Below are 25,173 nucleotides of genomic sequence, written 5' to 3'. Positions count from 1 at the left end.
GGTGCGCAGGCCTCGGTGCTTCTTGTTGGTTCATGACAGGACTTCGGTGTCCGTTACAGCAGGCGCAGGTCGACCACGTCTCAGGCGGTTGCGTCGCTTCTCAGTTCATGGGGGCCAAGCTTCCCCAGCTCCTGCCCCGGTTGCAGGTAGCAGCGTTCCGCTCCTCTGTGCCGTCTGCTTGGTACTGCTCCCTGACTCCACTTTGAAGGGAAAGGGGCCCTGCTCTGTGTCTTGGCTAGACGGGCTTGTGTCTCCCCCTCCTGCTCTCTATCTTCGTGTGAGATACACAGGTCCTTTATGTTCTTGTTTGGAAGGAGACAGAACACTGCATTCGTCCTGCGAGTCGTACAATGATGGCAACAGTACAGGGTCAGAAACCATACCAGGTACCTCTCTATCCACATTCACACATTTCTCTGGTGCAATTCACACATAGCCAATAAAGACACTGGCTTCCTGAGAGAAGGAAGGGAAAAACATATCCATTTCACAGAATTACCTGTTCTCCAATGGGGGCGGGGATCGCACTGAGTGGGATCCCTGACCCCTATGGGTTGTTAGGCTTAGCAGGCTCACCTTCCTAGTCCCAAAGGGGGTGGCTCCCCCTTAGGGAGAGGGGACAATTCTCAGGATTTGATATAGATAACAAAAATGTATTACTGTAAATTTGACCTGTTAGCAGCCTCCCGTCCCACCTACAACCAACCAGAACATGACATGCATGACTTTAAACGCATCTGAAAGCAATGACTCCCCCTCTTTTTGGAACATAATGTCCAATCTTCTCTCTGACCACCAGCCCAACTGCGAGGTAGAATCATACATCAGAGCGGATACTTGGTACTCCCATTTTAGCTCCTTATGTGCCGCTCATCCTGAGCTGGCATCCCCCCGTAACTCAGAATGGTGCCATTCTTTCTCCTCTTGTATTTAAAGTTGCTGAAACCTGCAAGGCACTAAGATCACACAAAATGCTGAAGTCCCTGGAGTCGATTGGATCCCCATAGATTTCAACAACAACAAAAACAGCATATCTGGGTACCAATTTTGACAAAATCTTTTAAGCTCTTGAATCAGATAGACTAAGGTCCCTCTAGCTGGAATTCAGCAAATTCCCATATTCAAAAAGTTGATAAACAATTCCCCGGGAACTACAGACCGATCAGCCTGATTGATAGCCTGTCCAAGGTTTACGGTACAATTTTACTCTATCACATAAAGAATTGGGTGACAGAAAAGAATACCATCTCAGACCTCCAGGCAGAATTCAGAAGTGGTGTAAGCACAGTCGATCAGGCTTTTTTATTATATTCAAATATCAGCAAACAGGTGATTCTAAATAGGAGCACCCTTTTCCTGGTCTTCATTGATTTTAAAGTAGCATTTGATTATATTGACCACATTATTTTATGCAATATCTTTGCAGACCTAGACATTCCTAACAACATTTTAACCCCCATAAAATATCTTTTTTATTTTTTATTTGAATTTAATGTGTCTAGTTTATACATAGACCTTTCACATATATCAACACATTTACAATATTCCAATCACTCAGTACAGGTAATACGTTCATTATACAAAGAAGGATAAAAGGCTTACTACGGACTATTATATCTAAAATCATGACAGTTTTCTCTTTTAAATTATCTAAAATTCCTTTCTAATTAAGACACAGGTCACAGGTTATAAAAGGTTGTCAATCATCCATTCAGCTTTTTATAACATGCAACCATACTCTGTAAAGTGCAAACACTTATTCTGAATATTCAAACAATAGGTCCAGAATGGATCACTTTTTATAGATTCGTAATCATCTACAAAAGGTCTTAATACACACATATAGGTTGGACTCTGAAACCTACATTCAGTGATCACATGCTTAGTGTTTTCAAGCATGTGTCCCAGTTTGCATAAACAGCACAATCTTTTGTCCTGTGGCAGTTTAAGCTTGGATCCATGATTTGCCCAGACTGGAAGTTGGTTTATGCAAAACAAAAGAACGAATCTTCGCACTGCCGGAGAAGGGCAGAATGATAGATAAGGCTGAGGGATCTTGAAGCTGTATACTTTTTTGACCAAATTCTGGTACATTTTCCATTTTGAAAGATGCTCTACATTTTGTATCCAATCCCAGTTTTCTGGTTTCTTCGAGAAAGCTGATTTTAAAAGTATAAAAATAACTTTCCCAGTCACGAGACCACCCTATGTTATCAAAGCAGCTCAATACTAAATCTTGAAAACTCAGTCATTTAAACTGCACCTTTCATTTGAAAGCAGCCCCTAGCAGGGAAAGTAGTGGGCACATAGGGTTACTCATTGCTTTTAGATATAGAATTCCTTATCTCTTAAGGGCAAGGCCACGCAATGAGGGTAGCTCTAGTTCCACTGTCAGGATTTCCAATGGGTCTGCCAGGGACAATCTCAATATTCCCCTCCAAAATCTGCCCTCCAAGACTTGGAACCATTTTAAATCCCTCATAGCCAGAGCCTCAATACAATATAACATATCATGGGACAAAAGCTCTGCTTATATAGTGTGATGACACACTCTAGGCTATATCCTGCTGTTTGTTTAGCAAACCTATCTACAAGCAGAGTAGGTTTGCTTTTCTTTTTTTTTATTCAATTACTGTAGCATACACTCCAGTAGAACTTCACCCTATACGTAGGTAAATATAACTTTTAACATAATCGATGCATCCCAAAGATACCAATAACTTCGGTCTCTTAGCAGTTAGCTTAGCAGTAAATTACATTATTTTTGTTTTGTCCAAGTACACCACCAGATAATTTTCATCAGCATATGCTAACAATTCTCTAACCGTTCTCGAGATTCCCCGAGAATGTTTGATCTAATAATACTATATCATCAGCGTAAGCAGCAATGCAAGCTGCATGAGACTGCTCTATCTTCAGAGGCCAGTTATGATTTCTTTTCAACCAGAGGGGTCAAGTCTGCTAATTACAAGTTGAAAAGAAGGGGGGCCAATAAAGTGCCATGCTTAACCCCTTTATTGGTTGGAACCAGAGCTGCAACTACCCCCCCACCACTACTCAACCTTATTTGTGCATACGTATTCGTATGCAATGATTTTAACATGAGTAATAGTCCTTTGGGACAGCCCCATGCCTCTAACTTCTGCCATAGCTTAGTTCTATTGACAGAGTTGAAGGCGGCTCGAAAGTCCACAAATACTGCATATAGATATACGAGCAGCCAACTCTTTTTACTTTGCGCATCAGTGCATCAACTATTCTTAAATTATAAACTGTGGCAGACCCTGCCCTAAAACCAGTTTCAAAGGCACCAAGTAGTTGTTTACTCAAGGCCCAGGGTTGAAGCTCCTTCAAAAGAAATGAGGCAAACAATTTCCTTGTGAAGTCTAACATAGAGAAAACTCTAAAGTTTGAGGGTTAAGAGCGGGAACCCTTTTTAAACACCAGAATTAATATTGAACAGTGACAAGAGTCAGGGACTGTTCCCTCTTTACACAACCTACGAACAGCATCTCTAGTATTCATGCCCATGTTTCAGGATCTCGCTTTAGGACAATATTTGCCAAACCATTTGGACCAGGGGCTCTTGAATCATTATTTTTCCTAATCGCTAGTTCAATAGAGTCACTGTCCATTTGGGGCATATAATTACAATTTCTCCCTTTCACAATTGTTTGGGTTTCATTTTCGTTGGAAAAATAGATATTATAAACGTGGCTGTACCAAGTAAAGGCACCTATAGAGTCCGAAATCTATTTTGCCTTTGTTTCCTTAGCATTCTTCAGCATTTGCCATGTATCTTTGGTGTCCCTGCTATATAATACAGATATCCTCTTTTGCCAAATAGCATTCCTAGCTGTAAACTATCACCATTTTACCCAATTCCTATATATATTTTGAATATTCCTTATCAGCTTTGAATTTAGTTGGGTTGCAAGTGCCTTATTTTTGAGTGCCTTAGTTTCTCTTTGCATTATTCATGTTGCATCTCTGATCTTATCATCAAACACTTGACCCTCATAGTGCGTGTCTGTTACTAAATATTTACCCTTACTAACACCAAACTGAGCAGTCATGTTACTTAACCATTCTTCAATTTCATTGCCAGACATTTCATGCCAACATTGAAAACTGCAACTACTGTTCAGCTTTATAAACTCTTAGGTCCTGTTTATATTTTTTCTAGTCCAACAAATGCGTTTACCCGCATGATTCACATCCACATCTCCAATTTTTTTATTTGTTGTACTCCGATTCTAATAAAACGTGAACAGTTAACATTGCATGATCACTGTATTTGTAGTCTGGGACAGTTAATTCATTCACTGCTGTAAGAAGGGCATTACCGACAAAATATAATCTAATGCAGCGTTGACTTTACCATTCGTCCATGTATAATTACCACAGCAATCGCCTCTGATACGGGCGTTCAGCATAATTAAGTCCCAGTCACTAAGGATATCAACCTAGAGTCTACCCTGTTTGTTTCCTCTAGCCTGCATCATGTCACTCATTCCGTAGCTATTATTAGTGAATGGGATTAAGCTGCTATCTTTACAATGTGCATTTAAATCCCCTCCCAGCAACACTATTTTGCAGTTATCACCTCTAATTCAAATTCACTAATAGTTCTAAAACGAAAATCTCTATGGTAACACCGTATAGACAGTTAAGTTTGGGCAGGATGGTGAAAGAACAAACCCCTTCCGGGACATAAGTGGGGTCCGACAGGGATGTGTACTCGCTCCTTTGTTGTTCTTATTATATGTGAACGATCTGATTATTAGAATAACAAAGTCAGAATGTGATGCTCCACAAGCAGAAAATAGGCATTTTAATGTATGCCAATGGTATCTAGTCAATTCTAACCCATTCCATCTAATACCATTCCATCAAAATTTTCCATCTAAAGAATTTCCATCTAATGCATGTTTTTGGGAGGTAAACGGTTCATTTTTATTGAGGTGCATTTTAAAGGGTAAACAACAGGGTTTGGGGGGCCAAAAAAAAAGGGGAAAAAAAAGAAAATGCATTAGATGGAATTTTTTTAGATGGAAACATTTCGATGGAATGTCATTAGATGCAATGGTTTAAATTGAAATGACCATAAACCATGCCAACAACACAGCCTTGATGTCTAAGACATAAATGGGCATTCTGAAACAGTTTGCCATCCTCATAGAATTCTGTAAAGAAAGGAAACTCTTATAAAATCTAACTAAAACCATGGTGATGGTATGTCACGCTGTTTGAAAAATCTCCACCAACATTTTAATACAAGGGGAGGGACTTCAACAGGTGAAATCCTATGATTACCTTGCCGTGAGATTGGAAGATAATGCTAAGTGGTCAGGTCTAGTGAATAAAAGTGAGCCAATCCTCAAAAGACGTGAAATACATGCACTAAACACAAAAACAGGCTTTCGGTTACCTTTAATGGTGTTTATGCAACCCAGGCACGATCAGCTGCCCTGTGTGATTGTGAAATGTGGGGATGGCGCCCCAACTACCTTAGCCACAATTAAAACGAAATTAATTTTAAAAAATCTTCATTCCCCTATTGTTGGAAATTGGCTTTAGAGCGCTTACGATTGTGATGTCCTCAAGATCCCAACTTTTTGGGCTTTGCTTAAACTCCTCAACTGAATTGACCATAAACAGTGAAGCATTTAGAGATGTAGTTTAATCAACAAATGGCAAATCATGGACATTTGATAGGCACTTGCGTGACGTACTGCAGAACATCGGGATGTCTACTCTTCTGATCGAAAAGGTTCCCATTACACAAGAAAAAAAGTGAGTTGCAAAAGTTACGCTCGAGGCACTTTTCTTGGAGGACTTGTTTTTTTAATCAACCAATCTGACAAGCTTCTCGTGCTACCTTATAGTCAAACTTGATATAAGCATGGAAGCCTATCTTAAATCTATGTTTCCAAGTACACACTGTGATGAATCCTGCGGAGTCCTCACAAAGACCCTACCTAATGTCTCCTACAAGGTGGCCAGGGAAAGTCAGACGCTTTCTGGTCCTGACTTTGGGGGCGGTGTTCTGCGGGAGAATCACCTGGGAAGAGAAAGGGCCCAGAGCAATAAAAGAAATCAGTTGGGTGGGACGCAGTATTTATCTTCCCCCAGAGAGGAAATGTCAATGATACCAAAATCTGTAATGGCTTCTTGTCAGAGGGAGCTTTTCCTTCCCAAGTTGAACATCTTAATGTGGGTGAAAACATTCATAGGTCCTTAGGCTTTGGAAGAAAAGAAAACCCTTTCATAAACAGGAAGATTCATAAAATGGAATACTCCCCTACACCCCAAAGGAATAGTAAAGAAAAGTCTGAAAACAATACCAATTTAGACTGTAAAACCATTTATTCCTCTGTAAAACCAAGTCTGCCCAATTATCCTTGTGTTATTACTTCAAGGAATATAATTAGGAAAAGAAATGAGCAAAGAAAGTAACATTCTCATTATAAAAACTGATTATTGCATTACAGACTTCCAAGTCCCATAATCCCAAATGTACTGGGACCAAGAAGAGGGATGCAGCGGAGCAAAACTGTAAAGTGCAGCTTGTTAATGGGAATGACCCACACCTGAGGGAGATTGGGAGGCTTAAAAGGAACCCTCAGGTGCAGGCCATGAGGAAGGAGAAGGAGCGGAGTAGCAGTTGTAGTTCTGAAAGTCCTAACACATCTCAGCGTGCTTGTCCACTCTAAACACGCAATGCACCCTGTCCTCCAAGAAACTACCAAACAGCATCTTCGCCTCAAAAGGAATCGTCAGAGGTGCAGCCTTTTGACGCCCACCAAATGGCAATCCCTTAGTTGCAAGTGACCGCAGATCGAGACATTGCAGCCCCCATGGTCACTGCTGCCGCCTGATCCCATCATACGCCAGGTCTGACAGCAGTTCCACCTGTGATTGCCTGCAACAGCGGCACAGTCAGCCCCTTCCTCCACAAGCTTTGCCAACTGCCAAAACCCACCACCACAGTCTCTGCTGTGAAGAGGATGCAAGTAGCGGGCCAACACGATATATGGATCTCCAGCATAGAACTTTCTCAAAGCAGAATCAGCCTTCATTTTCGCCTAGTAGTACAAATAAGACTCCTCTACTGCCAAAGAAGAGCCACGACCAGAGGTGAAAGAATCGTATCCATCTGCAGAGACTGGAGCAGGGAAACATCCTCCTGTAAAGAAAACAGCTTGCATATATAGAAGGGCACTGCCACCTTCGCAGGTTCCTTCCAGTCCTTAAGAACCTCCTTCTTGATCTCCAGAAGCAAAGGAAGTCCCGCCTCAATAGTATGCTTAAACTTCCGAGGAGAAGGCCCGGCACCAGACATTACTGCCACAACAGGCTGTGCTTGCTTAAATACTATGTAGCCCAACACCTGAAAAAGCACTGCAGCCCGTGACTCTTTGTCCAGATATTTCCCCTTGGGCTCCTCTGCATCACAGACCTCTGCATCAGAGAAAGAAGACTCTCCCTCTGAAGAAGAGGAGGATGAAGGCAACATCTTCTCCCATGATGTCTGAGATTTCAACTCAAGGCATGCCTCCTACTGCAAGACCACATGGCAAATGTGGACCAACCACTCTTATTACATCGTAGGCGCCTTCTTAGGTTTCCGGGAGCCCTGCCTCTCCCTGCCAGGTGAGGAAGAAAGCAAACTAGCTGAGTCTTCTCCCGAAGACAGATGCTTCAATTTGGCAACATGCTTACTCTGACCCACGGCAGGGCAGCACAACAGACCAGCACCAATAGGACACAAGCAAGGAACAGGCAGAGCACCAGCGGGGCCTCAGCCAAGTAAAGCACGACCAAAGAGATAGCAGATTGCACAAACTTCAGGAACCAAGAGGGCACAAGACCATCTGCCAACAATTATAGGCAGGGCAGTGTGGAGCAGGTGAAACCCATGGCCCAAGATCCAGCTAATTAGAGGCCTGACCCTGCAAGCGCACAATTCTACATTCCAAGTAGTGGTATCCCTTATTATCATTATACTCCATGTTCTACATGCAGCAGGAATGAAAACCCCTGAACCATGCACAATGACAACTGACGAGAAAAAGCTGAGGCTAAGCCGGCCCTGTAGCTCATCCCAGCCCATAAACCCACCGTTAGACCGTGAGCCCCCATCCACTGTCCCTACACTGGATAACCAGAACAGGCAGCGCGGGCGGGAACCGTCAATCCTGGAAGAAGAGCAGAGAAGAACCCCAGGAGCTGCAGCTAAGCCCAGCATCTGATCCCCCCTCCCCTACGTTTGGAGCGACTCTCCAGTCCAGAATGCAGCGGGGAAACGTATAACTCAGCAGGAATGACCACGCTGGACAAGTTCCAGGAATCTCTCAAACAGGCCCCCTGCACAAGAGGCATCCACCCATACTCCACACCTGTCAACTCACCCGCTTTTGGCAGGTGACACCCGTCCTAAAGTCAGTTCACTCTCTGGCCAATCCCCTTGCACGCCCATAGGAATCAAAGGACATCTCAACCGCCTTCACAACATCCTCCTTTTTCACCCGCCTTGTCAATTTCAAAAGTTGCCATCTATGTCAACTCCCGTACAACCAGAGACCAGCCAAGGTTGCAGGGAGAAGGACAACACACGGTGCTCCTTTAAGTTCAGCAAGGAGATGATAGATGGAGTAGGTGTTAGGCAGAATCACCTGCAGTACCCTTTGGGAACACTACATGTAATTAGGACTACAAGTGTTAGCACAATTTCACCTTTGGTACAAGTCTGTACTACACAGTAAAGTAGTAGTGATGGCTGAGCTGCCAGACTTATCTCAAGAGTTTAAGTGAGCAGTAGAACAAGTTACACAAAGGACCAGCCAATACAGTGATTCAAGTAAACACTTACTCAAGGTTTCTTGGTAAAAGAATATACATTTATTTACTCAGTCAGTTATAAAACATTACACTAGCACAAGCAGCACGATATCACACACTAATACACCACAAAAATCCAACCGGTAAGTAATTGAACAAGTTTAGCTTAAAAATGAAGTGTGAGCAAAATGGCACTACAGATACTTAATAAGGGAGGGAAAAGACAAGCTTATAAGAATAGACAGCCCAAATACATTTATAGGCAGGGCAAAGGGTTTACGTTAAATGCAACCAGCAATTCTCCTCAATAAGCATGGGCCAAAGTCCATGGGTCAGAGTCTTTTGTATAGGATAGCACAGTTCTGGCATTTAACGGTTAAGTCTTTGCCACAGATTTTTAAAGGATTTGGCTAGGCGAAAAGTTTGACGAATGTTTAGGGAAGGACAAGCCTTCGAAGTTGAGGAAAGTTACACGCACTTTCTCGATGGCTGAAAATATTTCCGGACCGCGTTTGCACAGTACCTTGTCAATGAAGAAAGCTGTAGCTGAGGCAGTTGTTCCTGGCAGTTTGAGCAGATCTCGCTGTTCCTGAGCTTCAGTCGTGGGGCCAAGAAGGAGGACGTCGGGAGGTTCCTGCTATGCCCAGGGAAGAGGCCAAAAAGCTGTAGCAAGACATTGGTTTAAGGTGTGAGTGCCTTAAAGTCCACGAGCTGGTTTCCTTCCCTCTGGCTATCCGGTTTTCAACAGCACTCTGATGAAAATTCGACCAGATGGGGACAGCGTCCAGATGGCTTGCGAGTTGGTTGTTCCCACCAAACTCAAGGGAAAAAGTTACCCTTGAAGGGCTTCTCTGTCGTTGGAGTTTCAGGCAATTTTGGACCTGCAGCAGGGCTTCACCGGTCGTCCAGGAGTTGCAGCAGTTTTCTTCCTTCCTCTCCTCCTCGGTTCTTTCGTTCCAGTGGTCGACTCTCCTTTCCAAGTCCCAGAGACCTGCTTTTAAACAGTTTCCCCCATTCATTCCAGCCTGGATGTCACTCACACAGCAGGGTGGCTGTCCTTGCCGGACAGCCAGCCGGCCAATCATGCCAGAGTGCATTCAGGTCTCCTAGGAGACTAAGCACAGGGAGTTTCGGGCACCTCCCTCACATCCTGTCCATCCCAGACACCCTAGCGCCAGAGGAGGGCTTCAGCACTGAAGCCCGCCAAAGGCCAACGAACAAAGGAACCGAACCTGGTTTGGCGAGACAAGAAGGACCTTTCCTAAAAGAAATGGCAAAAAAAGTTGACCGGAGACAGATAGGTCTTGGGCGCCATATTGAAAAACATGGCTGACCCGGTTTTTAGCTACCTTTGTTAGCGGTCGGGAAAAATCATGGTAGTTTGATCTAAACCACTGCCACCAGCCATTTAAAGTAGGAAAGGGTTACATTTTACTGTTACACGAGTATTTTGACTCAGGGGAAGCTAGGCAAGCCCTCCAGCACTCTATAAGAAGATAGTGTGCGCTGGGTCAGTAAATTTAAAGAGACTGGTAAAGTCAATTTAACTTTACATGCTCCGGGAGACAGTAGTCAATTCCAGAGAAGGTATTTAAACCTTGCGGAGTCAGAAAGACACCCCTGTGCCACTGCACTGAAGGTGCTGCCACTGGAGTTGTTTTAAAACTCTATAACCAAAGAACACAAAAGTAAAACACATCCAAAATACATGAAAGAGTGGGGAAAAAGGCTCACACTCTTTCCAGGTAAAATAATCAAATCCCAGAAATCCAGCAAAGTTGCTGGGGGTCTCAAAAGGTAAGAGAAATTAGCACATTTGGAGAATTCTCCCTAACAGTAGGCAGCCCAACCACCCATGGCAGTTCTGGTTAGAACCGCAGGAAAATAATAAAAACAGATACATTGTGGTGACAAGTGTTATGCTGTCAGTAGAGAGCGCTGACGCATATGTGTATTATTGAACAGGTTCCTTATAGGTGTAAGAGCGTGCAGCGTATTGATATGATATGATAGGTTATTTATAACACGCTTAATACCCAGAGGTTTCTAAGCGCGGACCAGGGGATCGAACCTGTGTTGCTCCGTGTCATCTTACTTCCAAGGCAAGCACGTTGCCCCTGAGCTATCCTCCCGGGACATTAGTGTTTATTATGTGTGATACCGCAGTGTTAGCGAGTACTGCAAGCAGTTATGCACTCACGAGGTGGGACCCCGTCACCACGAGAAGAAAGGAGACCAGTCCTGTGCACGTGAGGGGAATCGCTGGATAACTGAGAACCAGTCTGTTGTAACTTAAGCACGTCTTCGTGCTGTGACGGGTTGTTGTGCGAGGGACCCCAGCATTTCTCCCACAGGGACGGCTGGTATCACGTGGAATGTATCAATAAAGGGGGCGAGCGGCTTCCCACTCGCCAGTTATGTTACTGACTCACTGACTACTGAGTGCTTTGTTGTGTGCGCTGTGGAGTTTGGGCCTGCCATCCACAGAGCCCTAAACAACTGGCGACGAGGACTCAAGTAATTCGTGTGTTTGCGCCGACCTCCCCGACCCTGGGCCACACAGTGTCTGTCTCCAGTCTCTGGGCTCCCGGCTAAGGAGAAATCCTTGTATGCATGTCTGGCCTCCCCGGCGAGTGGTGGCACTTCCTTGGGAGGTGCTGCAAGAGAGAGGCGCGGCTCTCTATGCTGTTGGGCCCTGCGCCTAAACTGTTCCAGGCGGGTGTCCCTGGTGGATGATCCTGCTGTAAAATAAAACACATTTTAAAAAGAAGGAAGAAGATCCTCTGAGGAGCCCCTTGGCGGTGGATCGCAAGGAAGCGACCGACGTGGCGGTGAGTCCTGCAGGGACAAGCGGGAACACATCGGTGTGCTGACCGCCGGTCGTGCAGCAGTTTGCAGTGGGCTGGTGCTGCCTCCAAGCAGAGTTGGTCCAGGAGGAGCTGGTTGGAGGAATCATGACTACTGCAAAGTCACGGGCAGGACTGGGCACCCCAACATCCTCGTACTCTGTAGTCAAGTTACTGTAGGGGGGGGCACATCCAACATCCGTACAAGGCCCAGCCACTAGCACAGGGTGGCCATCCACATGTGTGCACGCACTGAAGTCCGCCCCAAAGTGCAGGAAGCGTGTGCTGCCTACACGTGCACAAGGGAAGGAGAGGCCACAGCTACATTAGGTGTATGCCATAGCCTGACGGACCAGGGGCAAGGGTCCAGCTGACTGGAGTGGTGCAGGGCTCAGAGAAACACCTCACACTTCATGTACTCGGGCGGTGATGCCCTGCAAGAACAGCAATTGGGAGCCTTGTAGCGCTGTGACCATGATCCTAATACAGTGCTCTCTCCGGCCGCAACCCTCAAGCGAGTGCTTGTGCAGCCAGGCCAGCCCGGACACGAGGCAGGAACTGCCAAGGACCCAGGCGGAAAGACCTGTGAAGGAACAAGGTACAGCAGAAGCCCACCATGCAGCGGGGCTCCAGGTTCCCCTGCAGTGGCCGAGGTGACGATGGCCAAAGCGTCAGACTCACAACCCCAGGGCTTTTCACCTCCAAACACCGAGCCCGAGGAGCACAGTGCAGCAGGCAGGCACATTGTTTCACAGCCACCCGGTGCCAGAGTATAAGATGAAGGTGAATTTAGCGCATCTGTCCCCCAGCTGGACGCACTGGCTGGAGAGGCTTGCCGTGTTCTTAGAAGTGGCCGAAGTAACAGACGATGCGAAAAAGAAGACACTCCTGCTGTTCTACCCAGGGAGTGAGGTCCACAAGCTGTACAGAGTGCTGCCTTCAGATGATGGGTCGTATCAAGCTGCAGGTAGGGCACTGCCCAACTACTCTTCCCCAATGGTCAATATTGACTATGAATGGATCCAGCTCTGATGGGCTGCTCATGGGTCCACTGAGTCCATTGACACGTTCTACACCAGGCTGCGCCAATTTGTAGCGACGTGTGTATTTGTTGACGAGAAGGAGAGTTGAGGGGCCAGATAATGCAAAAATGCTGGTTCAACAAGTTGCACACCCAGATGCTGAAAGAACCAGGAATTCCTCTGGCGCGATTTCTCGAGCTAGCAAGAGCCCAGAAGCTGGCTGAGGTGCGGTCGACCCAGATGGGTGTGGCTATGAACGGGCAGCAAGTCGAATAGGTACACGCCCTCAGGACCCCGAGAAGGCTGCTCCAGTGAAAGGGGCCGGGGGTGGAGCCACGCAAAAGAAGGGCAAGGAGGAGGCAACCCAGAGACTGTGTCAATTCTGTGGAGGGGGGTTGCCGCATGCAGGGCCATGTTCGGCGGTGGGGATTTAGTGTGACCAATGCCACAAGGCAGGACACTATTCCAACTTCTGCAAGGCCCCCTGGGCATCAATTACTGGGGCCAGAGAACTAAAGCCGTGGAGAAACAGGCGGACCGTAATAGCAACCAACATGGCACTCATCTCAGAGGATGCCAACTGGCCGGAGGAGGAAGTAAGAAAATGCCTATGACTATGATATCGAAGACGTGTTCTTCCTGTCAGAGCAGGTACTCAGACGACCAGCAAGCAACCTATGGGCGGCAGAGCGAAAAAGACAGATCAGGAGAGCAAGGAAAGCCCATGCCCGCCAGCGCAGAAGTGCAAGTGGTCAGGGCTAGCTGCACAGATGAACCCTGGAGCTAATCCATGGTTATGTTCTCGAAGGTTATGTTGACATTTTGTGGCCCTACCCTTGGCATGGGATGTTGTAACTTAAGCATGTCTTCGTGCTGTCACGAGTTGTTGTGCGAGTGACCCCAGCACATCTCCCACAGGGATGGCTGGGATCACATGGAATGTATCCATAAAGGGAGTGAGCGGCATCCCGCTCGCCAGTTCTGTGTCTGACTCTCCGACTCTTGAGTGCTTTGTTGTGTGCACTGTGGAGTTTGAACCAGGCATCCCCAGAGCCATTAACACAGACTCAAGTGTATAATTAACAGCAGCACCGCGTGCGAGTGGCATGAGGCTCATCATTGAGTCCTGTGAGAGTAAGAGAGAGCCTAGCTCTCCACTCACACGCTTTTGTGGACTCATCAGCTAGCCTAAGGCCCGTTTACACCCATCACTTCAATGGGTTCTCACCCACCAAATAAAAATTCGGGGCGCAAAAAAGGTTGATGTATGCCAGAGCCCTGGGGCCGATTACATCGCACCTCAGTAAATCACAACCCCCAGCTAGTGTGGGTTCTTGCTAGTAACCGATCCAGGCAGGGCACAACTGTAAGGAGATTGGGATCTCACAAGTAAGTACTGGGACGGGGAAGAAACATATGTAGGTAATGGGAGACATCATGCCGGTTTCATGGCTCAGAATCGGACTGCTTCACTCCCTCGCTCACCCTTGCTTAGATGAAGTTAGTCACGGGAGACTGGTCCCACTAATCAAACGGAAGGGCATGCTTATCCTCTTCTCTCTCTTTGACAGGTTTAAATGTCCGGCCTGTCACTTCAACTCTACAAACTACTTCTTAACGCGACAGCGCCCACTATCACATCCATTCACATCTCCTTCAGGAACAGCCAATAGAAAAGATCGTTAACCCTACCAATAGGAGTCGGTTGTTAGTGACTCTGCCCTGAGGTCCCAGTTGACAGAAAAAAATGAACGTAACGTGCAACTCACGTGATGAGTCGGCGACTCGTTGCTAAGGTCCGTTTCTCAGATAGGAACTAGCCACCACCATTGCGGTAGTGCATGTTCTTGAATGGATTATAACTAATGCCAAGGGAACTGTGTATTCTGTCAATTGTGGACCATGGCTCACCTGCGCGACTTCCCCACACAGGTAAGTCTACAGAACAATGTGGGAAATGGCCAACAATGTGTACCCATAGTGTATTTGCAGATCTTGTTTAACCGAGTGCTTCCGTAGACTATGAAACGGTATCCCACGTACATGTTAATGTTTGCCAGTTTTAGTTACTAATCACTCTTAATAGATGCTCTTTATACACACACGCCTCTTCCTCATCACAGTTTTATTAGCGAGCACTGGCAAAGCTAACCGTGTAGGACCAGTATTTTCGAGGCACTACCTTAATGGTACTACTTAGCCACATAATGGAAAGTTACCAAATTGTGTTAATGCATGGCCATCTGTCAGATGCATATTTAATGCCCGTGCAGAAGACAAGACGTTTGGCTTTGCCATTGCCTATTTTTTTACTTTAGAAATTCTGTGCAACGAACATATTTAAGGATATTTTTTTTTTATTTGTATAGCACACTAACAGCCCACATTGATATTCTTTGCTCAGGGTGACAACGAGCGTTTAGCATGGATGATACAAGAGTACATAATCGGCAAGTTGTGAGTTACATTGATGGAAACGATAGCTTCATGGCACAGTAGGAACCAACAGTATAGGCTAGCTATATAAACAGTAATGTTTTTTGCGATTTCTTGAAGGCCAAGTGTGAGTCCAAGTTTCTGAGATGGAATGGGAGAGAGTTCTAGTGGGTAGTTGCCACGACTGGAAAGCTAGAGCCCCCTGCACAAGTCCTTAGGGTCTTGGGAATGGTGAGGCGATGGTGTAGGCTGTCCTGGTGGGCCAGACTACACTGGGTTTGCAGAATCTCTGAGATAAGTATTGAGAGACGTTATTGTGGACACACTTGTGTGTCAGGGCAAGGCTCTTGAAGAGGATACGCTCTTTAATGGGAAGCCAGTGAACAAGTTTCCTAGTTTCAGAGATATGTGCCGTTCTGGAGATGCCGGTGGGGCCCTAAGGGCGTTGTTTTGAACTGTCTGTAGTTTACAGATGTTTTTCACAGAGGTGCCAGCTAGTAGAGCATTACAATAATTTAGCCTGGACCCAATTATTGCTCTTGCTATAGTGAGACAGTTCTGATCCCAGAGGAAGGGTCTTGCAGAGTTGAGAAGTTTGGAGTGGTAAACTGCTGCCGAAGCAATAGCGTTTACCTGCCTGACCATAAATAGGTTGGAATTTAAGTAGACCCCCAGGGTTTTGACCGCTGGGGAGACAGGGATTTTGGTGCCATCTGTTGTATGTCTCCTGACAACATCTTAATTACCATATCCTTATTAAATGATGACAGGAGACAGCCTGCATGTCTGAATTCCTTTATTCCTCTCGTATAACTGCCCTCCTCCCATTCCAGTCCTTCCCAAGTTCTGTTCACCAAACATTCCATACTCTATTCAGCCACAACACCTCTCCCTTGCTTATCATAGAAGTTCATTCTCTCCGTCAGCTTGGCCAGACCACCTATACATTTGTTCAATGAGACGTAAGGGCTTGTGTATAGTCCTTTTGAGGGCGACCCTTGCCGAGCAAACAAGGTGGCGAATGTCCAGAGTCTTCAAGTGACAGGAGACCACCAGGTTCTTCACTCCTCCTTTCCCCATACAGTTCTCTATTTGAGTCATTCTGTGACCTTAGATCAACAGGTTCCTCATTTCTCCTTTCCCCAGATATTCCTTCTTCCAGCTCATCCTGGTACATTGCATGAAAGAGCGAAGCATCTCCTGTTACTACGCCATCATCTTTCACAACAGTCGCTATGGGCCTTTTGACAGCCATAACTATTAGTGACTCGGGCGTATGGCTAGATCCCATCTTCCTGCCTGCTTGGTACACGTTTGCTTTCACTCACTGGCATCTGATTTCCTTCAATTCTCCTCTTGCGATCTATCCAATCTACATTGGCCTGCAGCCTCCTCCCTTCCATGTCCCTCTCCCCATTTTCAACATGCTTCGTGGCTAGATCTTTTCTTTGGTTAGGTTTTATTGCTTGGACACGTCCCAGCTGAGACTGACACATTTCCCCATAGCTACTAGCGCCAGGTTGTCTGTTCCCTCTCTGCCAGTACGATCTCACATTCGGAAATATAACTGTGCCACACCTCCTCTTTAATAACAATTGTGCGCTGGGTCTCCATGATGATGATGAGACTCCCTCCTTACACATCCCCCAGAAGTGATTTCTCTGTCCACATCTCATACACATCCGACCAAAAGCTGGACATTTACCTCTATGGGGGAAATCCAATCCACATCTATAACACTTCTTTTCCAGTCGACTCCTGCCTTTGACATCCCATGCACTTTGTTGGGTGAACAGGTTTGATCATCTGGATTGCCTCTGTCCATTAGACCTGACGCCATCAATGATATTCAACTCACTTTTGTTTTCCATCTTGGCCACTTGCTCTTCAGTTCTTTCATACATTCTTTCAAATTCCAGGACTACCTTCAATGAGAGAGGCACTCTTAAAAGATGTCTCCGAAGTTGTGATGACATACACCCTTCAATGATTCTCAGCCTAATCGCCTAATCATCACTAAAGCTTGTGAATTCACAATATGTTGCCTTTCCCTTCAACCGTAATGCAAATTGAGCAATTGTTTCATGTGGACTCTGTGTGTCCGGGTTAAATGCGTACCGTTCATAGTCCTGATTGGGAGGGACCACCAAATGTTCACCAATAGAAGAGACCAATTGTTGATACGTTTTTCTTTCCTGAGTCGGAATGCCCCTTAACACATTTTTTACCTCCTTTCCTACCAAATTAACAAATATATCCATTTTGTTTGAGACATCCTGGTTTCCTACTGCTTTCAAAAAGTCCTCGAATTCCTCCTTCCATTCCTGCCACCGTTGCCCCTGATCTTCCTGTGGCTCAAGTATGAATGGGTCAGGACAATGCAAATAATTCACCAGAACCCCGTAATTCTGGGCCGATCTTACACCCTCACTTGTGTTATTCAGGGACATGGTTTTGCACATCTAGCAGTTGCTCAACTCTTTTCCTATATCAGTTAATTGATTGCACAAGGTTATTTCCTTTATTGTCCCTTTATTGTTCGATGAGTTGTTCCATCTGTGCAGTTTTCAATTGTCCAGTTCTGTTTTATACCTATGCACTGGGATAAATATACATAGAACTATGACCTCCTTCAACAGCATTCCAGTGCAAAGTTACTGTATGCATCGTGTGTGAATGCAATTGGAGCACACCTTAGGACCTAATACCGCTTTAGACACTCTAATCCTTGGATGTTGATCCCTTGCTGGTTCACCTGTGGCGTGAAATGTTTAGAGAACTGCAGCAGTTAAATTGCAGCTAGATACAGGGATATCATTATGTTCCGTGGCATATCAAGATTGTTTGCATGTTCACTTGAATGTTTCTTTATTTCGTAGTGGTAATTTTGCCAGATGCACTAATCCTGACCAAATCTTGTGTCAATAGTACAGAACTGCTGCATTTCACTTGTTCAGATGTATTATCCCCTATTACATTCAGACGCAAATACAGCAGTTTGGCTATTTACAGCACCTCTGGGTTTTATTTGTTAAGCCACTGCAGTCTGTTTTTATCTTTCTTTACCTCTCTAGATTGTATTGTGCTGACACGCTTTATTGTTTAAGGCTCAATATAAAAATGCTGTCATGAAAGCGATGCAATGCCATGCTGTTTTTCTCATTCATTATATTATGCATGTTGTAGCTTTCCATTAAATGTGCACATTTAAATATGTATACTTTCGTTCATGGCATTTCACTGATTTCCACTTTCCATTCTGTATACTCTTGTGATATGAGCGATGCAGCACTGAAAATCGTTTCCGTTTATGTTCTCTCTAGTAGTTATGTTGTCTTTTGTTGTTCTTCCTCTGCTTTAATATCAACGTTCATTTAAATATTACTGTCTTTACACGTTGGGACCACTGAGCTGTATTTGTCATATTCATCTCATAGTGTCATGCATCTAACCTTTGATTTTGATTTCACTTATTTCGTAGCATTCGTAATGCAGAAGCATCAACCATTGTTTCATTTGCACTCAAGCGTTGCTATGGTAACGTTCATGTTTCCCTTTAATACACAAACACAGCAGCACGTTTTCTTACGCTTTTAGGTCCTTTCCTTTTACTTTTCAACATTAAGCGGTCACACCAGCACCCGTTTTCGACTGTCTGACCTCACGCTTCAGTAGATATTGCAACTTGCAAACTATTACAATGGGGGTCATTCCGAGGTTGGAGGTAAGTAACTGTCCTTACCGGCATGAAACAAATACCGTGCCCATGTAGGTTAGAGCCCGCTAATAGAGGGCTATTACGGCCTCGCGGGCATGAGCTTTGCGCCATGCCTGTAACAACATTACCGGCATGCCGCTAAAGTCCCGAAAATGGCCCTTAGCGGCATGAAGTAAAGCGCTGCACTGCCGGCATCAATGGATATGGCATTGGCGGCGACCATAAATAAGTGGTACCGGAAGTAGCGTCAATCCACAGGAACGGGAAAGAGCAGGGCGGCCATCTTGAAAAACACAATCCATTGCCATCCTCAGCACCCAGGACCTGCATCGGCACAACAGTAGCCCCAACTTCACCTACCACCCCATCACCATGCCTAAGGCCCTGAAGAAAGGTACTGTGCGCCTGTGCAAGTTCCGTTTTCTCGGTGGAGGAGCTAAACATGCTCACGGACACCCTTGCCGAAAATGCAGAGGTCGTGTTTGTGCCACATATGCAGCGAGCTGCCCAGATGAGAAAGGAGGAGATTTTGGAGGAGGTGGCACACAAAGTCAGTGCAGTCGGTACCACCCCCCGAACCGTAAAGGTCAGGATCAGGAGCATTCTTGCAGCCAATCGGAGCCAGGGCATGGGAACAGGTGGCGGAGGAGGCTCACGGATCAAGATGACTCACTGGGAGGAGACATGTCCCAGCACAATTGGAGACAATTGAGGGAGTTGGGGGAAATGGAGCGTGGAACGCCGTCATCGGCTGATGGAGGTGAGTGTCCACACAAACCACTGTAATGCAAAGCATGATGATGTCCCCCAAATGTGACAGTGAAATGAGCCAATGCATGGGCCATCACACACACATGTACACAACCCTGCCTATGGGCTGTCCACAGCACCATCATAATCACATGCATGCAGTACCTCATACATGTGTCACCCAGACGTATGTCTGCATGTCCCACCCATATGGCAAGCAACCTGTATGTCACAACTCCAAGCCCAAATACCCTCAAATGTAAAGAACTGCAACAATACCAATATATGCATGATGCACGTAGAGCCATCACTGATGCAGTCCCTCTGTTGGTCCCCCACAGGCTCACAATCTCACAGCGAGGACCAGGAATCCGCAGCGCAGCCCACAACACCCATGAAGAAGGCCAGGGGCACGGAAGGAGGCAACAGGCCTACCACATCAAGGGGCACAGGCAAACCTGGACTGCCACAGAAGCCCAAAGCAGCTCAGGATGCAATGGCACTGAGGCGTGAAAGGGGCACTGACACAGCGATAGCACCCACACCAGCTGCTATCACCGCACAGGAGCCAGTGGCTGATGGCTCGCTGTCCGCTACCAACAGTTCTGTTGGTGAAGCAGCTGCCACGGCACCTCTGTCAGATGAAGAGGGACACTGCCAAACACCCGGAAGACATGGCACACCCAGCCCGCAGCTGTCGCACCACCTCACCCCACACCCCACATCCAATGCCAGCAGCCATGAGCTGTCTGGATGTGAGTCATTGCCAGGGAGATGAGCCCCACGGAGAACACACATGATGGGGGACCCTTGCTGCATGCTGCAGCAACATCCACCGGTGTCGGGGAAAGAGACCAGGGAATCGCCCTCATCCAACAGCGCCAGGAGGAGCTCAAAGCGCTGGTCGGCCAGCACGTGAGCGAAGGTGCCCTGGTGAGGGAGGAGTGCCGTGAATACGCTACGGCCATTAAAGTCGCAATAGAAGTGAGTACCACACGCATCTCTGAGTTGGCAGGTCCTCAGCCGCATCGCGGATGCCATGGAGACCCAGCGTCCCGCACAGGGACTGGAGCAACCAGGCACCACCACTTCCTCCTCTGCCAGCTCCAGGCAGACCATCCCCTTGCGCAGGTATGCGCGGGCCTTGCAGCGGTCAGACATGCAGCCACCCGATGCTGGTAGAGGACATGGGAAGTAGGGGCAGCCTGATAATGGGAACTCTTGCAGGCTAATGCTGCATTGAAGTGCACTCCATCATGTGTGGGGGAGTTGTGGGGGGAGGGAGAGGGTGTGTGGAGTGGAGGGTTTAAGCACTTTCTATACACTTAATGGTTAATACACCCGTTGTGTCAAGGAGATTGACATGACTGGACATTAGTTATTGTGTATGTGTGCTTTATTGGTGAACAGTGCACAGTGTCCATGTCCCCCATAGGTGCCCTGAGTCCACCTCCATGGCACCCTCCGCATCCATGTGTATTAGACCAATATTTCTATCACATTCTGGCGCACAGCACGTCCCTCCTGTGCATCGCCACCTGTCTGACGTGCAACCCCATCCTCTTCCTCATCCTCACCCGGTGCATGCTGGTCAATGTCAGGTGGCAGTGGTACGTTTCTCTGGATGTACATGTTGTGCAGCATGGCACAGACCATGGTGATCTTTCCCACCTTCTCAGGCCCATACAGGAGTGCGCAACCAGACCTGCTGAGGCAGCAAAACCGTGCCTTCGACAGGCCAAAGGTCTGCTTGATCACCACACGGGTACGGGTTATGGGCACGATTGTAGTCCTCTTCGTGCCGGTTCTGCGGGTTCCGGATAGGGGTGAAGTGTCACCTCTTCAAGGGATTGCCAGCATCACCTGCATGGGTGCAACATTGGGTATGTGTAAGTGATTTCATGAAATAGTACTCATCACCCACATGCCTGCAGTTATTTGTTAACAACCACATATCCCTGCATGAATGGAGACATTCAAACTATCCACAATGTGTGAAGTCACATGGTCCACAGGTGTGGGTTGCATCGTCAAGTTGATGCAGGGTGTCCACTTCCTTGCCAGTGTTCATGCACTGTGGTTGCCTACAGCAGTAGTTGCTATGATCTATGTGATGTGTAGTTATTCGTATGGATTCATCCTGGCACCTTTGCCACCAGTCTCATCATGATCTACCATTCCATGCTTGATGTTCTAATGCAGGCATGCTGTGGTGGTGTGCCAGTGACCATCTGTGTATTGGCTTCATGTGATTCATTTGTGAGCACTGTAGTGCTGTTCAGCCGTCATTTGCATTGGGCATACTCACAGCATGTTGCTGCATTGTGTTGCAGAGGGTACGGTCTGATGATGTGCAGTTTACGTGTTGATGGATATGGCATGGTTGCAGTACTGGTATGTTGTCATTGTTGTGCAGCTTACGTCTATCATATTGATTTCAGGTGTCAAGTTCAGTCTGGGATGCTTTGGGGCACAGTGTATTGCAGTATGGGCATTGTCCATTTGCACACCCTATGCCACCCAGGTGGAGTATGCATCTCTACCCCCATTACACTGCCATGTGCTCGCCATGCAACTCACCAAGCAGCCAGGCACGTCGACCAGCATTTTGGTCCATTTAGTGTGGTATCGTTGAGTTGCGCAGGACCATTGAATCATGGGTTTATGTGGGATATCGGGCAGAACAATGTGTGATGATCTTGGTTGGGTCACATTCCATTTGCGCATTGATTGAGTGTTGTTGCTTATGTTTGCGGTACACCACCTCCATGGCATGTGGGACCACCAACTCCACGTGGGTGCAGTCGTGGACGCCAATACAATTTGGCATGCCTGCCAGTGCATGGAAGCCAACTTTTGTATCAAATGTGTCCTGGGGAGTCCGTGGTAGGGATATGTAGTCACTTGTGTGCTTCAGGAGGGCATCCTGCACTTGGTTCAGCATGCGAGAAAATAAGGGTTGTGATATGCCATGCATGTGCCCCACTGTGTGCTGGTAGATGCCTGTTGCAAGGAAGTGGAGCACCGACACTACCTTCAGTAGAGGGGGGATGGTGGTGCGTGTATTTCTATGAGGCTGACCCGTGTATCATGTCCACGATGGTGGTGATGGTGTCCCAGTCTAGACGGTACAGGGTGTGGATCTGCTCAGGGGTTAGGTTGTATGGACTGGCTCTGATGCAAGGGATTGGGGGCTGCCTGCATGGTACTACTGGCTGCACCGGTGGGGCATGCTGGGCCTGTCTCACCCTCCTTCTCCTCCTGCGTCTCCTCTGTGGTGCCTGCTGTTGCTGTTGTTGTTGTTGCTGGTGTAGCAATGCAAGCATGTCCTCAATCCCCAGTATTGCTACTACTAGTGGAATCATTTTGGTGTGGGAAGGGGTGTGGTGTGTGGGTGTGCTCCTTTTGTGCTGACCCAGACTCCATTGCCTCCACCTGTGCTGATTGTGTGCACCTATGGCAGTTGGGCACACTGCACATAGCATTTTATGGTTGGTTCACGATGCCGGTATTACCGGTATGCCGGAATCCCCTATAAGCGCCTTCATGTTACCGGTATTTGCATGTCTGCCTGACTTGTGATGTCCTCCTGTTTACCGCATACCGGTATTAGAGGCACCGTTATTATTGTTACCTCTAATACCGGGTTCTCAGGTTGGAATAGCCCGGAGCGGTATGCAATGCCGGTAATCCTTTTGCCGGCATTCTTTTCCATTACCGCCACCCTCGGAATGACCCCCCCCCCCCCCAATGACCCCCAATGTCATTTGATGCCTCTTTGTACAGTAATGCGTGTTATTGTGATTAAACGTACCACTCCACAGTTTTTCTACATAAAATCATTGCGCTCTTTAATGTTTCACTCGCCTCTCAGCATTCGACTGCTGACCATTTGATTTTCTTTTCCATACTTTACTCGCATCTTGCTCCTCTCCCGATTCTGGACCATAACTTCCTTGTCCTTCGTTTGATCTTTATTTCCTCCTCCTCCCCTTTCTCATTAGCCACCTCTGTGGGCTGTCTTCTCAGTTTTCCCTTTCTCAACTGCTACCACCTTCAGTTCACTGCTGTGGGTTAATTATCTCCTTTTGTTAATTCCGTTTGTCACCAATCTACTTACTCACTTCCAGTATTTTCAATTAGCCTTATAGGCCTCTTCTTTCCTTATGGGCTGCTTTCCTCTGGTTACCGTCATGGGCTGCCGCTAGCTATCTTATTTTTTTCCCTGTTTTTTTTTTTTCCCTGCTGCTAACAGTGCGGGTCGGTCGTTACCTTGTCGCCAGTTGTTGTATGCCTCCTGACACCATCTTAATTACCATATCCTTATTAAATAATGACAGGAGACAGCCTGCATGTCTGAACTCCTTTATTCCTCTAGTATAACTGCCCTCCTCCCATTCCATTCCTTCCCAAGTTCTATTCACCAAACATTCCACACTCTATTCAGACACAACACCATCCACCACTTCAGAACACATGTTTAATCTTTTTGCACTAGGAAGGGGAATGAATGTGCATTGGAATAAAGCATGTTTTTGGTAGGCGAGAGATCATATGTCTTGTCTTAGATTAACATTTTTCTCAGAAAATATGCGGTCTCTGTCCAAAATAGTGCAAGCTGGTCAGTATGGTCCCTATTTCCAGACGAGATGCCCTTCCAAACTTAAAGTAAAAACCCTTTGGGTATACAATGCCCCTCACCTACTCCCAACATACTCCTTGTTCCTCTATATTTGCAAGAAACGGGCACCTGGATTGCATTGACAACTTTCTCCAGTCCCTTCCTCACTCCCACGCTGCCTGTCGACTGCAACAATGTCGGGGGTCCCGGGAAAACGACTAGGTGAATGTCCCAAGTACAGCCGGAGTACAGGAGCCCCAAATCTGGCCAGGAGACTTGTAGCAGGATGCCATTGTGTATTTTCATTGTGAGTTAGATCAACAACGGCATGGTAGGACCACTCAGCGGGTTGAGCACTTGCTGCTCTGATCTTTGAGTGATCTGCAGGTCTTGGGTTCAAATCCTGCCCAGGGCAACTTAGCCTTTCATCCATCCGAGATCAATAAGCGTACCAACTTCAGTTGGTTGATAATTGCATGCAAACATTTTCTATGTACAGCGCTTTGACGAAAGTGCTATATGAATTACAAATCCGTGAAATTTGTGTCATTAAGCATTTGGTTCATTACAAACCTTTTGCTGATTCCATTATCATGTTATAAACAAAAAGAAACACAAATGTCCGATTACAATTATATCACATAAAAATACTCATAAAATAACTACGATCATCACCTAGTCAGAGTGTTAACGTATAACACACCACTTAAAAGATTCCCTCGAAAAATCGAATTGGTGATAAAACCAAGGAAATGTTTTCTCCACCTAACAAGCAAATTCACCATTCTTCTGCAGTTAAGCTGCTGTTTGAAAGAAGATACTCCCTAAGTGCATAGTTTGCTTGTTGGTTAGACCTGTGCAAAATAGCAATATGGGATTCCAAGATGGCCGCCGGCATCGAGTAGATGTGCCGACGGCTGCTTCGGAACTCTACGG

General features: G+C 46.5%; 1 protein-coding gene across 3 annotated transcripts in view; it reads left to right on the top strand.

Moving 5' to 3' along the window:
- The first annotated feature begins 14,433 nt into the window (after positions 1 to 14,433).
- STK25 (serine/threonine kinase 25) overlaps positions 14,434 to 25,173 on the top strand; it is a 1,190,884-nt gene continuing 1,180,144 nt past the window's right edge. For 2 of the 3 annotated variants that reach the window (XM_069618114.1, XM_069618116.1), the window contains exon 1: positions 14,455 to 14,644. In XM_069618114.1, coding sequence (XP_069474215.1) covers positions 14,615 to 14,644 — 30 coding nt within the window. In that variant the 5' untranslated portion in view covers positions 14,455 to 14,614. Of the gene's footprint in view, positions 14,645 to 25,173 lie in introns of all 3 variants that reach the window. The other variant, XM_069618115.1, reaches the window with a different exon arrangement.

This window comes from Ambystoma mexicanum, chromosome 10 (assembly GCF_040938575.1).
Source record: "Ambystoma mexicanum isolate Mex_15411 chromosome 10, UKY_AmexF1_1, whole genome shotgun sequence".
Lineage (NCBI taxonomy): Eukaryota > Metazoa > Chordata > Amphibia > Caudata > Ambystomatidae > Ambystoma > Ambystoma mexicanum.
The sequence above is the reverse complement of the archived record's forward strand: the minus strand, read 5'-3'. Positions and strand labels throughout refer to the sequence as shown.